The sequence below is a fragment of the Oncorhynchus mykiss genome, chromosome 1, assembly GCF_013265735.2.
Source record: "Oncorhynchus mykiss isolate Arlee chromosome 1, USDA_OmykA_1.1, whole genome shotgun sequence".
NCBI classification, from domain to species: Eukaryota; Metazoa; Chordata; class Actinopteri; order Salmoniformes; family Salmonidae; genus Oncorhynchus; species Oncorhynchus mykiss.
In genome coordinates this window covers 44028633-44048701 of record NC_048565.1, presented here as the reverse complement: position 1 = coordinate 44048701, position 20069 = coordinate 44028633, and the positions used below count along the sequence as shown (strand labels likewise).

General features: G+C 47.0%; 1 protein-coding gene across 1 annotated transcript; it reads left to right on the top strand.

Moving 5' to 3' along the window:
- Positions 1–409: 409 nt before the first annotated feature.
- Positions 410–19994, top strand: nup205 (nucleoporin 205). Its single transcript, XM_021601891.2, has 37 exons — positions 410–711; positions 1930–2072; positions 3288–3459; positions 3545–3689; positions 3830–3989; positions 4082–4310; positions 4448–4788; positions 4952–5068; positions 5303–5440; positions 5542–5692; positions 5898–6100; positions 6253–6435; positions 6591–6641; positions 6739–6948; positions 7173–7410; positions 7642–7831; positions 7991–8193; positions 9577–9741; positions 9903–10142; positions 10376–10525; positions 10654–10725; positions 10905–11062; positions 11161–11241; positions 12154–12345; positions 12656–12962; positions 14260–14408; positions 14535–14726; positions 14909–15030; positions 16626–16891; positions 16999–17069; positions 17225–17353; positions 17470–17593; positions 18028–18194; positions 18275–18404; positions 18964–19092; positions 19321–19376; positions 19694–19994. The coding sequence occupies exons 1-37, from the start codon at positions 684–686 to the stop codon at positions 19844–19846; spliced, it is 5955 nt and encodes a 1984-aa protein (XP_021457566.2). The 5' UTR covers positions 410–683; the 3' UTR covers positions 19847–19994.
- The last annotated feature ends 75 nt before the right edge of the window (positions 19995–20069 follow it).

Genomic DNA, 20069 nt, shown 5'->3' with positions numbered 1-20069 from the left:
GCTGAGGTCTAAAGCAAAAAGAAGACATCGCCTGAAAAGAAAAAAAAAAATATATATATATATAAATGTAATGTAAAAATATATGTATTTTGTGACTTTCCCCTTGCATTATTCAAATGTAAATAATCACATTATACACCGCATTGTATTTTTTACTCTGGCACTAAAGCCAAGGAGCGTCAGAGCCAAATCTCCAGAATTCTAGTTTAACCAGAGATATTTCCGAGGAGATGGAAAACTACAAATTTAATGTATTCCGCCCAATATGTACGTTGGCCATTTTGTCATCAGAGTGCCGCGCGGTAGTGCTCATTCCTTCAAAGAGTGAATGGGGGTCATTTGGGCACTGGCTGAAAAAAACACCATTAGCATAAATTTCGTGAACAAGAAGTACAATATAACAAATATTTTCCAAGATGTGAGATAATTAACCTGTTCTCTGTAATATCGTACAGTTTGGAATCGTGACATTACGTACTTTCGAGGAAAATAGGAAGGTTTTTCGACTCATTCCCTGACTTCGAGAAGGGATTGCGTGACGATTAGCTTAGCACCTTTGTGACGCAGCATGACAACGTGAATGCGATTTGTCAACAGTCTGCTGGGTGGGGCGTTATATGTTCCCTCATTCCTTTCGCAATTTGATTCCTATCTCCACCTTTCTCTAATATCTTTGTTTTAACATGGCGGCGCAGATGGCGGTAAATTCAGGTATGGGCTTTATTTTTTCTGTTATTTCAAATAATAGATGAGTGAGAGGTTGCTTATGGTTATTTACCAACTAATCACAATACACGTTTGTTGACGAGGTATTTTAATTGTATAAAATAGTCTGATTACATAACGGGGAATCTGTGTCAAGTTCAGGCAGTCAGGACAGGAGCGCTAATAGTTAGCTGACTGCTATGCCATGGTCACTGTAACGTTAATAACATGCGTGGGTATGTTTAATTTAAAATTCGATGAAACAACCAAATGCATTGACATGAAGCAAACGTCCTACCAGTTCAATACAGAGCTGATTAGCTAGTTGCCTATTGCTAGCTTCAAGAGGTCGCTCACCAGGAAACGAATGTAAAGGTATCACGTGCCAACGTATCACGTTAGTTAGTTAATTAACGTTAGTTAGCTACTGTAGTTAACTACGTAAATAAAATGTAAAATGCCCACACACCGGTTAACTAGCTAACTTGCTCATAGTCTCAACAATGTGCGACTAAACTCTTGTTCACACTGCAGGCCCTAATGCTCACATCTGTTTTGGAATACTGTCTGTCCAAACAGCAAAGTTGCAAGTGACTAAATCAGATGTGTGTGTTCAGACAGCAGTCATTTGCTGAGATGGCTACTCTAGTTGGCATAGGAACGACGGGTGTGCGCATTGGTGTAGACTGATTGGTGGTGCACGTGTTTTCTATCACTCAGAAGTTAAGGTGACAACAATGCCTGCCATGGCCATTTCCCAGTGGTTTGGAATGTTAAAAATCATAATGTAAGAAACATTTTTGAAAGCCTCAAGGATAAGATCATACAACTTTCAAAACGAGGCCCTTTTGGCTAGCCACATATGTCAACTAGATAACTGCAACGATGAACTAACTTGTTAGCTACTGTAACGAGGGACGGTCTAAAATTATACTGTTACACTACCACAATGTCTTGTCACACTGTCGACAGAGTAGCTAGCAAGCAACCTCAAGAAGATATGCCCCAATAAGTTTAATGGCCATTAATCAGATTTTGTATTTGACTTCAAACCACCTACTTCCATGTTCTTTTCGGTTGTTCAGACTGCAGGATAAAAAGCAAATTGATTTGAGTCTCTTCAAACTGCCAATGTGAACAAGGCTTATGAAATGCTCTGAACACATTGTATAGGCTAGACACAAGACACTGACTGATTTGACTTTACTTGTGTCCCCCTATCAGGAGCCAGTCTGTGGGGGCCGCTGAAGGAGCTATGGGACACAGTGGAGGGTGCAGTGTGGAGGAGGCAACCAGAGAGCGTCCACCTCCTAGACCTTCAACTCAAGAAACACAAGCCCAATTTCCTCTCACTCTACAAGAACCCGGTGAGATGCTGTCAGAAGCTAGGTTTCCAACCAATTGGCAAGATTTTTATGCAAATATTCAAAAATCTGCATAAAAAGAGTATGCACATTTCCTCAACAAAGATCTGTTTCCATCAAATCCCTCTCTGCGGGGTCGGAAGAAAGCGGATGTTTTCAGGGATACAGTATTTTCAACTTAACTTTCGTTTCCCCTGAACCGGATGTGGGGATTCCGCTCAAACCTCTTTTTATGCTTGTTACATTACCATCAAGTTGACATGTGGATAAAAGGCTGTGTGTAATGATGTAGTGCACATAAAAATAACTTTGGTTAAATTCCCATGTACCCAATAACAAAAACAACAAAAGTTTAATTGGTTTCCATCGCATTTTCAACTCTACTGATGGTTTTGATACAACGTATTTAGCATTATATAGAGAATTTGCCCACTCTGGTCTTGGCACATGCTCTCTAGCCAACAGCTTGCAAATACCGTGCGGGTATAGCCTACATGATGAGATTATTATGGACAAGAGAGCAAGATTATTTTTATTTGTCAAAAGGCAGCCAAGCGTCATTGATCATGTCACCAGAATAAGACCCTGGATATTTATTGGAAAGGAGCGTAAAGCGTATCACAGTGCACTTTCACCACCCTGTGATGCTCATCATAACTTATTTCATCTGTAGCCTAATAAACTGCATGCTTTCCCGAGTCGTAGTAGGAGGACCACAACATATTGCCTGTTTGCATGGACCTGCCAATCACCTCTGGGTAAGGATGACACCCTGGCTCTTGTCGCCCACCTTGAGACGTTGACAGTGGAAGCTGATGGCTCATTGGACAGCGTGAATCTGGCTCTCGTCATGGCACTGCTGTACTGTCTGGACGTCAGCTTCCTGGAGCAAGGACTCACGTGACTCCAAATGTACTTCTCGCGTGATTGTTATTTATATCAATATTTTCTCATAATTGTTTCCACCGCCATTTTTCGCATAGTTAATTTTACTGACACCAAGATCCCACCTTGACTAGCGTATTTTTTTTTCTTCGACATTTGGAAAGTTTACCAACAAATTTTCTGTTTCCATCAGGCCTGTTGTGACATTTACTCGCATAAAAGGTTGGATGGAAACGTGGTTACAGAGACGCCAATGAGTTTTACTCATCTGCAAGCCAAGCGGGGGTTGCTAAAGTTGATTTGCTTGATGTTTTCTCTTTTTGTGTTCTTTAGCCAAAGAGTGCAGAGCAGAGGGAGAAGGTGCGGAAAGCCAGCACAGAGGGCATTGCCATCCAGGGCCAGCAGGGGTCACGTCTCCTCCCCGAGCAGCTGCTTACAGAGGCCTTCATCTTGAGTGACCTCTTTGACATTGGAGAGCTGGCAGCCCTGGAGCTGCTGTTGGCAGGTAATATATACAGTGATGAGCACCTTACCAATGGAGATAAACACTGGCATGATGTTTGTTTCTAAATATGACTTATTTTTTTCAGGTGAGAACCAGCAGCCCCACTTTCCAGGTCTGAGTCGGGGGCTGGTTGCAGTGCTGCTGTACTGGGATGGAAAGCTCTGCGTGGCCAACTCCTTGCGCTCGCTCATCCAGTCCCGCCATGGCAAGACCTTCACCTTGGAATTAAGGTGCGATCTATTTCCCTGTCTACTTCCTACTTTAATATTGTTCAGACCAGTATTTTTTTGGTCTGCGCCTTGATGATTGAACAACAGATGACTATTTTCCTCTGCTCTCTGTTGACTTGGTCGTTTGTGTTCTGCCCCAGTGGGGAGCTGGTGGCCCTCACCACACGCTTCACAGATGAGCTGATGAGCCAGGGCCTGACGAGACGCCTACTGACGCTGGTGTCAGAGATCAATGTAACGCGGGAGTTTGAGCGCCTGCAGAAAGAGCGAGGCCTGGGCAACGAAAAACACAGGAAAGAGGTGAGGAAGCCCTTCTCAAAGGAATTGTGTCATGTACAGAAGAGGTTTGTCTTTCTTCCCTCACATGTTCACACATTGTCTTTCTCTGCCAGGTATCGGACCTCATCAAAGAGTGCCGACAGGCACTGGCAGATTGCCTGTTTGCATGGACCTGCCAATCACCTCTCGGTAAGGATGACACCCTGGCTCTTGTCGCCCACCTTGAGACGGTGACAGTGGAAGCTGATGGCTCATTGGACAGCGTGAATCTGGCTCTCGTCATGGCACTGCTGTACTGTCTGGACGTCAGCTTCCTGGAGCAAGGAACAGAAGATCGAGAAGGTTAGAATTGCCATGTATTCTGTTGCCGTGTTACCTGAACATGCTGCAACACAGAAATGTCAACCCTGAAATTGTGTAGACTACTTCTATGTAAATACTACACCAAAATGGTTTGTGTGTGTGTGTGTGTAAACCAGACCTCCTCCAGGCCCTGCCCCTGCTGACAGAGAAGCAGTACGTGTCTGCAGTACACAGTCGTCTGGTGGATGGGAGGCCCTGGAAGCTGCCTGGGCTGCAGGCTGTGTGTCGGCTGGCCTGGGCCCTGGCCCTGCATGCCCTCTCCCAGCTGCCCCAGGGCTCAGCCCTGGCAGAGTTTACAGAGGCAGATGAGGCACTGGCCGACCAGGCCCTGCTAGGAGGTGTCTTCCTCTTCATGACAGAGGGCATGCTGGGATGTGAGGGCTTCACTCATGATGAATTCTACACCCGCCGCCTCCATTCCCTCATCACTGACTTCCTGGCACTCATGCCCATGAAGGTTAGCAATGCCACCAGTTTTGCTTTGTGGCTGTGCATTGGTGTGTTTGAGTATGATAGGAATTTGAATATCGTGTAGTCCTCCATTTTTCAGGGTGAAGATATGTATTTCCTTTACGCAGAAGTGTGTATGTACAAGTTTCAAGGTGTGTGACATCTTGCAGGTGAAGCAGCTGCGTAACCGTGCTGACGAGGACGCCAGACTGGTCCACATGTCTCTGCAGATGGGCAGTGAGCCTCCGTCCTCCCTGAGGAAAGATCTGGACCACCTCATGATCCTGGTCAGCCTTCATTACCTCACCCTAAACACTCACTGTCACTAGTGGTTACATGGGGCTTTCTTATTGCTATATGCTGTGAAAGTGACTAGTCGTTTGCTAGCAATTTACATTGCAACATGACTCACTGGAGAGAAGGGGGGGGGGGGGGGGTAAAGAACAGCAAACATGACTGTTGCTTTCACAGAGTAGCATTGGCTAAGCATATTTGTCTGACTTCTTTCTGTGTGTTTGTAGATCGGAGAGTTCTATAGCAAGGACCCGTTTGGGCTGGAGCTGGCTCTGGAGTTCTGGTGCCACACTGAGTCCCTCCAGCACACCTCCCTCCAGGGCTCCTACCTGGGCATGGCCATGCAGAGGCCCCCACACAAACAGGTATGATCACCTTCCACATCCCCCTTCCTCCCTAGATTAAAAAGTAAGATAATTTATTCTCCAATGGGACCTTTTATAACAGCTTGTGTGCTGTGCCACAGGTGGTGCTGTCTAAATTTGTGCGTCAGATGGGGGACCTGCTGCCCCCCACCCTGTACATCCCTTACCTGCGCATGCTGAAGGGCCTGGCCAACGGCCCCCAGTGTGCCCACTACTGCTTCAGCCTGCTAAAGACCAACGGGGCCCCACACGGTAACTAAACACTCTCGCCTTCAAGGCCCTGTAGGAATCTGTAAAGATACAAAGCAATTGTCTAATGTTCTCACTAATGGAGTTCCGCAGGGCTTGGTACTAGGTCCTTTCTTGTTCACTAGATAAAGATAAATGCAGCCTTCATTCACTGATTTTTTTTTTTAAGGACACCACCAGATAATACATTGGGCTCTTGTTTGTTTAGGGGATAACATGCAGGTGACCGGCAGCCCTGTGTCCTGGGAGCACTTCTTCCACTCCCTCATGCTGTACCACGAGAACCTGCGCAGAGACCTGCCTAATGCTGATGCCACACACTATCGCCTCCCGCCAATAAGGGGCATCACACAGAGGGAGCTGGACGGCCTGACCTCTTTCCTGCAGCTGCTCTGCACCATCATTACCTGGGTAAGAAGTGGTTTTCTGAAGACTGATCTGAACAGACAATGAACACATAAAGCATGTTAAAAAAAACATGGGGGTCACACAGTCACAAGCAGGGATTGAAATTAAGCTTTCATTTGCCAAGGTGATATCTCATTTGACACTGTGTTTTTCAGAGTGAGAATGCCCGCCTGGCCTTGTGTGAGCACCCCCAGTGGACCCCGGCTGTGGTGATGCTGGGGCTGCTGCAGTGCAGTGTGCAGCCGGTCCTCAAGGGGGAGCTCCTGCTCTGCCTGGCTGCCTTTGGCAAGTCTCCGGAGATAGCTGCCTCCCTCTGGCAGTCACTGGAATACACTCAGGTAAGTCTGGTGTATAGTGAGGAGGAATGAAAATCTGTGAAAACACATGTCTCGTGCATAAGTATTGATAGTGCATCTGAGGTGTTGGTATTGTCTGACCTGCCAGGATCGCTTACAAAGTGCCAAACGCTCATGTTCTGGTCATTTCTATCCAGATTCTTCAGACAGTGCGGGCCCCTGGACAGAAACAAGCTGCTGGGATTGAGGTGAGATTTTGCCTGCGTACGTTTGTGTGTGGCACTGCGTACGTTGCTTGCTTGTACACATGTATCTGTTTGTAACCTTTCTCCTTGTCCCTCTCAGGTGGAGCTGAATGAGATTGAGTCGAGCTGTGAGGAGTATCCTCTGACCAGAGCCTTCTGTCAGCTCATCAGCACATTGGTCGAGAGCGCCCTGCCCGTCAACCTGGGGGCGGGGCTCCGTGCGCCAGGATTCCAGCCCTACCTGACCTTCCTGCGTGACGCCGTTTTCCTTCCCTTCCCCACCAGAGCCTATCGCCGTGCTGCTGAGAAGGTACGGGAATCTCTCCACAGTTGAGGTCCCTTGTTGGTGACATTAGATGGGAACTGCGTAAGACCGGTTTCTGTGGTTGAGGATCACATTTAGCTAGTGAAATTCATTACAACCCATGTCAGCACTTGCTGACATGGCATAGAAGTGTGTTTTGCTACTAATACTTACTTCAGGTTTGTCTCACTCTCCACCCCCTCTCTCCCACCACATATGCCCTCTATCAGTGGGAGGTAGCAGATGCTGTTCTGGAGGTCTTCCACAAGCTGCTGAGGGACTACGAGCCCCAGCCCTCAGACTTTGTCCAGGAAACAGTGGAGCTCCAGGGGGAGCAGGTGCTGGCCCACAAGCCCCCCGGCCACAGCCTCATGTTCCACCTGCTCAACGACTCGCCCACCCTCACCCTCTGCCTCAGCCTGCTGGAGGAGGGCGTGCGTCAGCTAGACACCTACTCCCTCTTCCCTGGTCAGTACACACACACACCTGTTAGAACTGCTTTTCTTTTGTTTTTACACTGTTGACTTCCCTGTTAGCATTGTACAAGGAGGGGGACATTTGGGTTTGAGTTAAGAACTGATCATATTTCCAGTATTTTCTCAGGTCACATTGTTGGGTGGCTCACATTTCCGGTATCTCTAGATGACATTTCTTTACATCCACTCATCACTATTGGTTCTGTGACTGTCCGACTTGCAGGTAAAAAGCAGCTGGAGTCTGCGGTGTTGCACTGCCTGTGTCTTCTGGACCTGGCCCTGCAGAAAGAGGTGGTGTTCATGGACCTGCTGAGGGAGAGCCAGGCCTCCCTCATCGTCTCCCCCCTGGAGCAGCTCCTGCAGGGCGTCAGCGCCCAGAGCCGCCGGGCTGACCACATCGTCAACATCGCCAGGTACTGGAACACTTATCTCACCAGGGACTACACACGAGGAGACTTTGTGCTAAATCTGGGACATATGCAGAAATGTTGACTTTGAAGTTGAAGTACATTGTCCCTGTCAAATGAAAACAATAGTTGAATTCCCTCTCTCTCTCTCTTGTCCCTGGCAAGGTACCTGTACCACAGCAGTTCCAACCCGGAGGCGGCCTTCCAGAGTGCTAAGATCCTGCAGAGGATCGCCCGCTACCCCAACATCCAGAACAGACTGGTGGGAGACTTCACACACGACCAGACTGTGAGTGACAAGCTGATGGCTGGCTTCGTGGAGTGTCTGGACAACGAGGGGGCTGAGGAGGGACTAGAGAAAGGAGACGGTGAGTCACACTCTCCTTCTATCAACAATGTTTATCTCTGAGTGTGAAAGATGTCCAACCTGCCCATCAAAGACCGACTGCCCCTGAAAAGCACCTTCTCGTTTTAAAAACAGCCTTTGTTGCATCGATACGAGTCCGAAACATTCATTCTAATGTTAATTGACTACACTGTGTAAGTAGGATAATTTTGGTCATAAAGTCAGTCTGGTCCAAAACTTAAGATTTGTGAGATGATTATAGGAATAAATTGTATATCACAGAACGAAGGGTGCCGTAACAGTTTTCCTTGGGTTTATTTCAATCCTGCCCACAACTGGCAGCACCCAAGTAATCATCAATTTGGAGCCCAGCTGCACATGACTCAATCGTAATGCCTATTGGCTACTTGGTTTGACATTCGACATCCCTATGGGGATAGTTAGGGACCATCAGTAAATTACACCATTTACATGGGACAATATATTTCAATATAAGTCCATAGCTCCAAATTTCAATGACTAAACCTCAAACTATAGAAATGATAGAAATTCATATACAAATATTGAAAGCATTTTATGTGACAACCGAAAGATGCAGCATGAAAATATTGTTCCATTTACATTGTGTAATTTATTGCCTGGCCCCAGTGATAGGCTATCCAATGGCAATTTTGCCACGGTTGCACAATAGCTAATTGGTGAAAGAAGTTGGCTAGCCTAGACGACTTCAAGACACGACTTAGTCTAACCAGGTCACCTAGAAGGGTGAGTGACTAAAGGCGTCCCCATCCGAAACAGTATTGAACAGTATGTCTTATGACATTTTGGTCTTCGGTAAGGGTTTTTTCGGCTGTTCGTGCACAATTTTTTCTTTTTTTTCTTGAGACAAGCTGAAGTTTGGTAGCCGAAGTCTGCGCCCCTTTGTCGGTGATTGGTCAACCGCAGGGATTCTTCAATGAAGCGCTTGTTGTCATTCAACAAGCGATTTAATGGTCTTCATGCGCAATTTTACATCTAAGTGAAAAAATTTGCGACTAAGGTCACCTCGGCAAAATGATATTTATTGAGTTCGATTAATTCGGACTATTTTGAGGAAGTGTATACTGGCTACGGCGTCTCTAGATGGACAAACCGTACTATTGCCGAAAGTCTTTTGAGGGAGTATGTGCGCACACTCGTTCGGTTTAGCTGGGCGCCAGCCAAACCGAAGAACGTGGAAGACTTAACTGTGTACTGTTTTGGCAGAGGGAATTTACAAACGCTTGTCATGTGTGAACATGACAACATTTGGCTTCAGTCATGGCCGCTGCATTTCTAAACGACCAAGCCCATTCAGTCACTTTGCTCAGCACATCTGTTCAGTCACTCCAATTCACCACCTCTCCTCTCTCTCTCTGCCCCCCAGACTCTGAGCCAGCGAAGAAGGAAGCGAGGATCCGCCACGAGACCCAGATCCACATCCTGAACCTGCTGATCACCTCCCTGGAACTGAAGACCCCCAACCTGGCTCTCTACCTGCTGGGCTACGAGGTCAAGAAGCCCATCAACTCCACCAACCTGCAGGACGCAGGTCGGTAGAAAAAAAGTTTTTGCAACGAAAAAAAGAAAAATTGAAACTAGAGTTTGTTCAGGTAGTCCCTCATCGTTTCAGTTTATTTTCTTCTGTTTGGTACGACCCCGGCTTTCATGACTCCACCAGCTTACCGTTGTGAAATCTTCTCTGTGTATCAGGTGTGCTGGGGTGCCCACGGAGCTGCCTGCATGCCATCCTGAGTCTGCTGCAGAGAGGCAGTGAGAGACGCTCGGGACCCGTGCTCACCAGCCAGGCCCCACACCTGGCTGAGCTCTGTTACCAGGTGATCTACCAGCTGTGTGTGTGCTCGGACACGTCAGGACCCACCATGCGCTACCTGAGGACCAGCCAGGACTTCCTGTTCACCCACCTGCAGCACCTGCCCTTCATCCTGCCAGGTGAGCTCCTCACTGGCATCTCAATACACTTCCTATCCTGGTCTCCTCTCCTTCATCTGCACTGAATCTGAAAAACAGGATAGGTGGAAGTATTACGGCAGATGCCAACCAGGGCATTTGTACACCTACAAAGACTCAGTCATCCTTCTTAACTGAGCCGACAGAGAGGAAGGCGACTACTTGGGGTGTCACACTCTTCTCTCTAACCTGTGTCCCTTCCTCTACCCTCCCAGGTGATGAGATCTCCGCCCTGTCCCAGATGTCCTGGCTCATGAAGACAGCGGCCATCGAACTCCGAGTAACATCACTCAACCGCCAGCGCTCACACACCCAGCGCCTCCTCAACCTGCTGCTGGATGACCAGCCTCGCACTCAGCACGCAGGTAACCACTACGACACACACACACACTGTAGAACTTGCATTCTTTGGGATGAGTTGTTGTTCATTGATGTAAATGGGATATGAGTGGAAAAGCAGAAGGCATGACAGTTGATCTGTTTCTTTAATCAGCGGATGGGGAGACCGGCATGGAGGAGAGCAGATCTGTCAGTGGATTCCTGCACTTTGACACCGTCTCCAAAGGTTAGTTCTAGTTCTTCACACCAACGTATCCAACTGTGAACCATATACAATCTGTCACTATAGGCCCTTTTGTATTGTGTTGTAAGTTGCGGAAGTCAAGAGCTGGTCTTGTTTAGCTGGTTGTACCGTATCATTTTATGACGTACTCATCCTCTGTCCATGTGTGATGACATCATCAGTGCGTAGGAAGCTCCTCAGCGTGCTGGATGCCATTAACTTCAGCCAGGATGTGCCAGAGCTGCTGCAGCTGGACTTTTTTGAGCGCACTCAGATCGAGCAGGTCATCGCCAACTGCGAGCACGTCAACGAGCACGGACACACCGTCTGCAACGTCAAGGTGGGCCTGGCTTTCAGTTTGCGTATGTAAACACAACCTTGTTTTCAATGCATTTTTGTTACTATGTCATTTTTCTAATGATGTCGTCATCTCCACAGTTACTCCATCGAGTCCTGGTAGCGGAGGTCAACGCCCTTCAGGGGATGGCAGCCATTGGACAGAGGCCACTGTTGATGGAGGTGAGTGCTGGCAGTATGATTTAGAGCAGGGAATTTTGAACTGGGGTCCGCGGTACTGCAGTGGGTCTGTGTTCTTTAGTTATTTTTAAAAAAATATTTAGGATTTTTTTTCTGAAAATGAATAATTTGATGAATATCACAAGCTGCAGCAGAATATTATCGTGGATACTATTTTTGTCGCTGTGTCTACTATGAAGAAAGTCTGAGGTAGTTTCACGAGCCAATGCTAACTATCGTTAGCACAATCAATCAAATTGATTTATAAAGCCCTTTTCTCACCAACAGAAACCTAGCCTAAAACACCAAAGAGCAAGCAATGCAGATGTAGAAGCACAGTGGCTGGGGAGGTGGGAAGGACAATAAAGAGAACTAAAAAATAAAATTTAAAAAACGATAGTCTATTGATTTTGATATGTTTGAGCAGAGGAACACAGGATTAGCCATGGCAAAATGCATAGGCTTTCAGGAAATTAGCTTTAAAAATGCTACATTTTCTCTCGGTTCAATGGAAAAATGTATAACATTGCAGAAAATTGGTTTAACAACAGCAACATTTTCTCTATGCCTCCAAGATACCTTCCTAGCTAATATACTATGTTAGTTTACACTTCCAATAATTGGTGGGGTGGTCAAAATAATGAAACAAATCTATTCATTTGAAAAATTTGACTAATACTATTTGCTATTATTCACAATGATAAAACGTGATATTACATTTTTGCTAACATGTGGTGGGTCACTGGACATGAAAGGTTAAAACCCCTTATTCAGAGTATAGTAGTATGGTCTTTTCCTTGCAAAATGATGCTCAGGAGACTGTTCAGGAGTGTGAAGCGTTACAGAACATTAAAGAAACATTTTGACTGTTTCACCTAACTGAACAAACCCTTGATTTGTGCGCACACTCCCCAGGAGGTGAACTCCATCCTGCAGCAGGTGGTGGAGCGGAATCGTGTGCGTCGGAGCCTGAGTGCCAAGCGCCATGCGCTGCAGTCGTGGAGAGGTCTGGTGGAGACCCTGCTCACCGCCTGCCCTGCAGACCTCATCCCTGCAGACGACAGACAGATCATAATCAGGGACCTGCTGCTGGACCTGCACGACAAGGTGTGTGTTTGTGGACGTGTTTAACTATACTTGTGGGGACCAGAAGAATAGTGAACGTACAAAATTTGACCAACTGGGGACATAGAGGGTTTAGGGTTAGAATTAGGTTTATGGTTAGGAGCTAGTGTTAAGGTTAGGTCTTTGGGTTAGGTTTATGGTTAGGGGAGATAAGATTTTGAATGGGACTGAATTGTGTCCCCACAAGGTTAGTTATACAAGACTGTGTGTGTGTGTGGGAGAGATTGTGTATGTGTTTGAGTGTGTGTATGACAACTCTGTGAAATGGTCTAAGTTCTCCTGTCTCTACCAGGTGTTGTCAGAAGACTCCGCAGGAGAGCTGATGCCCATAGTAGCCGGGGCTGTGTTCACCCTCACCGCCCACCTCAGCCAATCGGTGCTGTCGGAGCAGCAGCAGGGGGCGGGGCTGGAGGGAGGCTCGTCGTCGGGCTTCGCCTCCATCGCTAACTCTGCTCTGCACCTGATCCTGAGGAAGCTGCTTGACTTCATCCTCTGTACGGGTGGTGGATTCCAGCGTCTGCGTGCACACCTGTACGGCGCTCTGCTCTACTATCTGCAGATTGCCCAGAAACCTGAGGAGCCAGATACACTGCAGCAAGGTATTGTTGAGCTACATTATTGCTGGGAAGACGCAAAAAAACTTGGGAGAATTATGGACGCAACTTTAGGACGCTATGTAGTAGTGTGTATTTTCTCTGGTCATTGTTTGCAAACCTTAGTTTAGTTTATTTGACCATTTTTTAAAAACAAGCACACAACTGTAAAAAGACTTTCATGTAGATGAGTAGAATCATTGACGATTAAACACAGTAAAGTCTAGGAATTTACATTGTGGTTGTCTTGTGGCAGGTAGCCTAGTGGTTAGAGCATTGGGCCAGTTACCGAAAGGTCGCTGGTTCAAATCCCTGACCCAACAAGGTGAAAAATCTGTTTGCCCTTAAGCAAGGAACTTAACTTAGCTCCTGTAAGTCTCTCTTGATAAGAGCATCTGCTAAATGGCTAAAATGTCAATGTGACAAGATGGCTTGGCAACACAGTTGGACATCGTATGGCATCGAAGGGAGATATAGATAGATATCTCAAAATCAAATAAATACCTCAAATTTGTATTATTGAGGTATATATCGAAGGGGACATAATATGATCATACAGTTTCTAAAGTAGCAATCTGTTTCATGTTATTTATCACCGGATTTACTTAACAAAGGCACATCTCAGTAGGTGGTTCAGGTAAATCATGACATGGCACAAGTGGGCCTTCCCTCTTTTGTTTTCTATTCCTCCTCTATTGTTCCTCAATCAACGGGGGAGGCCAATGACATCACGACTTCCTTCTTTTTAAAGCTGCCTAGAGAGGCTATTGTTTTTATTGGCAGAGGCAGCTCATTCCATTCGGAGGCTCCAGTATACAAGAATGTACCTTTCCCAGCATTACTCCTGACCCTGTATAAGCAGACATTAGCAACACCTGATCTGGTGTTGTGGTTGTGTGCATCTCTAACATGGGGAAAGTAATCAGTCAGATATCTGGGCGCAGAATCATAAATAATCCTGGACACCCTAGCCTCAACAGGCAGCCTGTTGAGTTCCTGAAAGCAGCACCTGCCTATGTGAGTACGTGGACTCGCCTTCAATACTACCCTGATCAGCTTATTCTGGGCTATCTGGAGCTCCCCCTTCAGAAGCTTAGATAAGCCCCCAACACATACAACTACTAGCGTAGTCAAAATGACATTGAATGAGGGCAGTGGCTAGCATTCTCATGGACACAGTGAACCATTTACCTCACACTTATAAAAGCAAGAAGATTGACCTGTGGTTAATGCGGGAAGAGATTTCAGACCCCAAACAAACTAAAGATGCATATCTTTGTCATCTTTCCCTCCCTCTCTCCAGCGGGGAAGTCTATGTGGGAGCGTCTGACTGCTCCTGAGGATGGTTTCTCCAAGCTGCAGAGGGAGAACCTGGCCATCATCGAGAGCTACGGCACAGCCCTCATGGAGGTGGTGTGCAGGGACGCTTGCGACGGCCATGAGATCGGCAGGGTATGAAATCCGACACACACACACACACACACACACTCATTAACAATCAATCCGATATGCAATACTGTATTTTGAACTCCAGCCTGCCTGTCTGACTTCCTCTCCCTCTGCTTCTCTCTTTGTCAGATGCTTGCCCTGGCCGTGCTGGACCGGATCCTGTCCATAGACCGTCAGAGCCAGTGGCTACTGTACGTGTGTAACAGTGGTTACCTGCGTGTGTTGGTAGAGAGCCTGAGGCAAGACGATACAGCCCTGCAGACCCTGCTCAGCCCCCAGCCCCCGCTGCTCAAACCTCTCTACATCTACGAGAGCAAGATGGTGAGAAAGGGAAGGGAGCGCACAAACACTAACCTTAAAGGTTACAGCACTCACTGCTCCAAAACTTTTACATCTACGTGTGAGATAGAAAGGGTTTATATTCATACACTCACCCACCCTCAAAAGGGAGTGTGTACACACACACACACTAAATTACCCACTGTTCTTTGTTTGTCTGTTAGGCCCTGTTGACGCGAGTGGCTAAGACAGGCCAGGGGGCCGTGGAGCTGCTGCGCTGTGGTCTGGTGTCTCAGCTGGTGGAGTGTCAGGTGTTTGACATGGTGCCTGACAGTGACTCACACAGGTAAGGAGGGGATGAAGAAGTAGAGAGTGAGACTGCTGGAAAGAGGGATAGAGAGAGTGAGGTTGTTCTTTGTGGTCACTCCCAAAGTAATTTTTTCCTTAGCCATCACATACATTGCATTCTGAAAGTATTCAGACCCCTTTACTTTTTCTAGGTTTTGTTACATTACAGCCTTATTCTAAAATGTATTTTTTTCAAAAAATCTCAATCTACACACAATACCCCATAATGACAAAGCAAAAACTGGATTTTAGAAATGTTTGCAAATGTATAAGAAACTTAAATCACATTTACATAAGACGCTACAAGCTTGGCACACCTGTATTTGGGAAATTTCTCCCATTCTTCACTGTAGATCCTCTCAAGCTCTGTTCAGTTGGATGAGGAGCGTCACTTCACAGCTATTTTCAGGCCTCTCCAGAGCTCTTCGACCGGGTTTAAGTCCGGGCTCTGGCTGGGCCACTCAAGGACATCCAGAGACTTGTCCCGAAACCACTCCTGCGTTGTCTTGGCTGTGTGCTTAGGGTCGTTGTCCTGTTGGAAGGTGAACCTTCAACCCAGTCTGGGGTCCTGAGCTCTCTGGAGTGGGTTTTTTATCACAGATCTCTCTGTACTTTGCTCCCGTTCATCTTTGTCTCGATCCTGACTAGTCTCCCAGTCTCTGCTGCTGAAAAACACCCCAACAGCATGATGCTGCCACCACCATGCTTCTTCGTATGGATGGTGCCAGGTTTCCTCCAGACGTGACGCTTGGCATTCAGGCCAAAGAGTTCAATCTTGGTTTCATCAGACCAGAGAATCTTGTTTCTCATAGTCTGAGAGTCCTTCTTTAGGTGCCTGTCATGCCGTCTGGCCACTCCACCATAAAGGCCTGATTGGTGGAGTGCTGCAGAGATGTTTGTCTTTCTGGAAGGTTCTCCCATCTCCACAGAGGAGCTCTGTCAGTGACCATCGGGTTCTTGGTCACCTCCCTGACCAAGGCCCTTCTCCCCCGATTGCACAGTTTGGCCGGGCGGCCAGCTCTAGGAAACGTCTTAAGAAGAACTGTGTTCTTGGGGACCTTCAATGCTGCAGACATTTTTTGCTGCCCTTCCCCAGATCTGTGCCCCGACACAATCCCGTCTCAGAGCTCTACGGACAATTCCTTCAACCTCATGGCTTGGTTTTTGCTCTGACATCCATTGTCAACTATGGGACCTTTTTATATAGGCAGTTGTGTGCCTTTCCAAATTATGTCCAATCAATTGAATTGACCAGAGGTGGACTCCATTCAAGTTGTAGAAACATCTCAAAGATGATCAATGGAAACAGGATGCACCTGAGCTCAATTTTGAATCTCATAGCAAATACTTATGTTAAATAAGATATTTCAGTTTTTTTTTTTTAATAAATTTGCAAACGTGTCTAAACAGTTTTTGCTTTGTTATTATTGGGTATTAGATTGATTTAAAATGTATAAGTCTAATGTAACAAAGTAAAAAAAGGGAAGAGGTCTGACTACATTCCGAATGCTCTGTGTGTATCCTTATTGATTTAACTGAATCGTGGTATAAATCTGAGTTGTCATATTTTACCCGTTCCCTGTGTGTCTCTAGGGTGTTTGGTCAGAGGGACCCTTCAGGGTTCATCCCCAGCCCTCTGGACCGCTACAGACAGATCCTACTGCCTGCTCTCAGGTTGTTCCAGGTCATCCTCACGTCCACCACCACACACCACCAGCAGGGGGCAACACAGGTCCTCCAGTGGCTGATCGTCCATGCCGACACCATCCAGGGGCTGCTGCGCTGTCAGGAGCTCAGTATGGGAGCGCTGCAGGAACTCTCCCTGCTCACAGGCATCATCAGCAAGACTGCCCTGCCAGGTACATATACAGCCACACCAGGGACAGTCACACCACTAGCTGGGGCACACCCGGGTTCGGGACTAATGTGATATTATGGTGCCGGTTTTGTGATTGTGTGTGTGTAGGAGCTCTTGAGGGACAGGACGTGAACAGTGCAGCTCTGCCGGAGTTCCAGGGTCACATCAGCAGATTTCAGGTAGATACTGGCATGATACGAACACCCTGCCTCACGCTCCTGTGTCTCTTTTCAGGAGCTTCAGTCACAGCGTCAGTAGCTGGACATTTAGTCCTGATAGGTTACTCAATCCAATCAGGTATTCTGTGATGTGTAACAACATGCCTCTCCCCTAGCGTCAGTGTCTGTCTCTGCTGGGCCGTCTGGCGGGGAGCGAGAGGGAGCGACTCCTGAAGCAGGCAGAGATTGCAGCCCCGGGGGACCCTGCCGAGCGACGGGAGGAGATGGAGGTGGCCATGCAACAGGTACGATAGAGGAATGGTAAAAAGAAAATCAATGTAGCCCGTTTCCGGATCTGTTTGTTTCGTCTTTCCAACTCCTATTGTAACAATGACAGTGTTTTTATTGTTGTTGTCCCCAGGTGTGTGCTAACATCATGGAGTACTGCCAGACCCTGCTACTGCAGAGCTCAGCCCAGGCCCAGTTCAGCATCTGTCTCTTCAGCCCCTCGGTCAACGAACCAGCCAGCCGAGACGGCCACACAGGTTAGACTTTCTTCCGCTACGCTGCGTGTCCTAATAATTTGGTGGCTGGTTATATTTGTCCTATTTCATTGGAATTGTGTTTTTTTTTTGCTTATCCCAACCTTCCCTCTTGAGACACCTACAGCCAGAGTATGTGTGTGGGATAGAAATCCTAACCTGCTTCACACCTATCTGTTCCTGGAGAGCTACCCTCCTGTAGGTTTTTGTTCCAACCCCAGTTGTAACTAACCTGATTCCGTTTTATAAACCAGCCAATGATACAAATCAGGCGCACTAGATGATGGTTGGAGTGACAACCTACAGGATGGTAGTGCTCCAGGAACAGGGTTGGAGAGCCTTGACTTACACATTGCGCGCGCACACACACCCACCCACATGTTCCTCTCAATCTCCCCGTCTGTGAATGACTAAAATCCTCTCCTGCCCTGCCTCAGACCTGGCCCTGCCATCAGCCCTGTACTCTCGTGTGCCCAGCCTGGGTCTGGTTCTCTTCCTGCTGAAGAACAGCGCTGCGGACTTCTTCCGCTTCCACCAGAGCCATAGACAAGCCCTGGGCAAGCTGCAGAGCCTGGAGCAGCTGCCCCCAGAAGAGCTCAAGGAGGTAACACACACACTCGACCTCTTGACAAGGTGATGTATAAAGTGCCTCAGCCCTAACCCATCTCTCTGTCCTGTGTGTAGCTGTGTGCGGCCCTGGTGTCTGGTACTGGTGGAGTAGAGAAGATCTCCTCTGTTCAGCGGAGCCTCTTGGCCAAGAGACGCCTGGTCCAGCTCATCAACAACAGAGCAAAGCTGCTGGCCCTCTGCTCCTGTATCCTACTATATTAAATTGAACCAGACCAGATTAAACCAGATTTTAGCCAGATTAAATTACACTTAGCTACCCCCAGACCAGACTGCTGTGCAGGAGTTAGGTAAAGGGACTGAGCTAATGGTTTATGGTTAATCTCAGGGTGGTTTTGATTTAGAGACAGGGGTGTCGAACAAGCCCGTTCAATCTGGCCCACGGGTGGTTTGAGTTAAACAAAAAAAGATATGAATTAATTTATATATTTTTGTGGGAAAATGATCTAAATTGTAATGCCTAAAACCAAATGGAAACTGTAGAAGTTCTAATGGACCTAGATTTCTAGTCTTTTCACAAGCTAGATAGTCAGAAAGCATCACATTCCAAAAGTGAGGGATAGACCATTTAAAATATTTTTAAGTGTGGCCCTCCCGACCTCTGAAGACCGGATGTGACCCGTGGTAGAAAAATGTTTGATGCAATTCCCTGAGCTGTAGCTGCATTCATGTAAATGGACCATTTCTTTGAAAATGCCATCATAAGTGGTGAGCATGAGAAATGCCTTGACTTAACCACACCTCAGATGTGATTGAGACCTGCCTGTTTGTGATGTGGCGCCACCTGGAGTACTACCTGTTGTACTGCACCCCCACTGACCCCAAAGACTCCCTAATGCCTGGCGCCAGCGCCTACAGATCACGCTTGACTGACGGTGAAGCTCTAAACTGGCTCAATTAACCCTCTGAGGTGGATTGAGATTGGTCCCCTAGGGATAGCAGACATGTTTGGATTATTTTGGGGGGGGATTATTTTCTTTTTTTTTACCTCCCAAAATCTGAACCTTCTTTCATCTATATCATGACAAATGATGGGTAGCCTTTTTCCTGGTTGTGTTGATCACATCCCTTCTTACGGGTGTTGCTTCTCCTGTGTTCCCCAGACTCGTTTGGACGTGCCCTGGGCCTGTCCCGAGTCAGCCAGCAAGACCTGGAACAGGTGAGTTACTTTATCTGGACTATGCTAACAGTGGGGGAGAAACATGTTTGTAAATAATCTGTACGTATGCCCCTTGAAACGTTGCGGTCCTCCAACTGTGCCATAAAGGGCGGAGCGTGACAGGGCCTATGTCTACACCGAGTACCTAGAACAATGGGTGATTGAGAGCACCGATTTTAGGAAAAATATGTACAGGTGACGATGCATGTATAGGAATTAGTGAGTGTGTTTTCAGCTTGAGTGGCAGACACTTTTGCAAGTCTCTCGTGAGTTAGTTCCCAATAAGACTGACTCCTCTCCTCTGTCGTCATCTACAGCTGCAGAGTGACATGGGGGCAGGCTTCGGAGAGGCTCTACAGAGGAAGTTGCTGGAGGTGGAGGGGCTATACAGCCAGGTCCGCTCCCGATACACCTTCATCCAGGCCCTGGTACGCAGGATCCGAGGCCTGCTCCGCCAGCCCAAGAGCTGAGACACTCAATGGCCCATACATACAACAGACCTTTACAAAAACACACATGAAATGTTAAATGAAAGATTTTTTTGGCTTGATCATAGCTTTTGGTGATATGGATTTTTTTTTTTCTATTGTGAAATTAAAATACTTTTCTAAAATGTAATGATTTACCAACTAATTATTGGTTTGTTTCCTCTTTTGTAATGGGACTCATGATCAGAGAAAGAAGGAAAGAGAA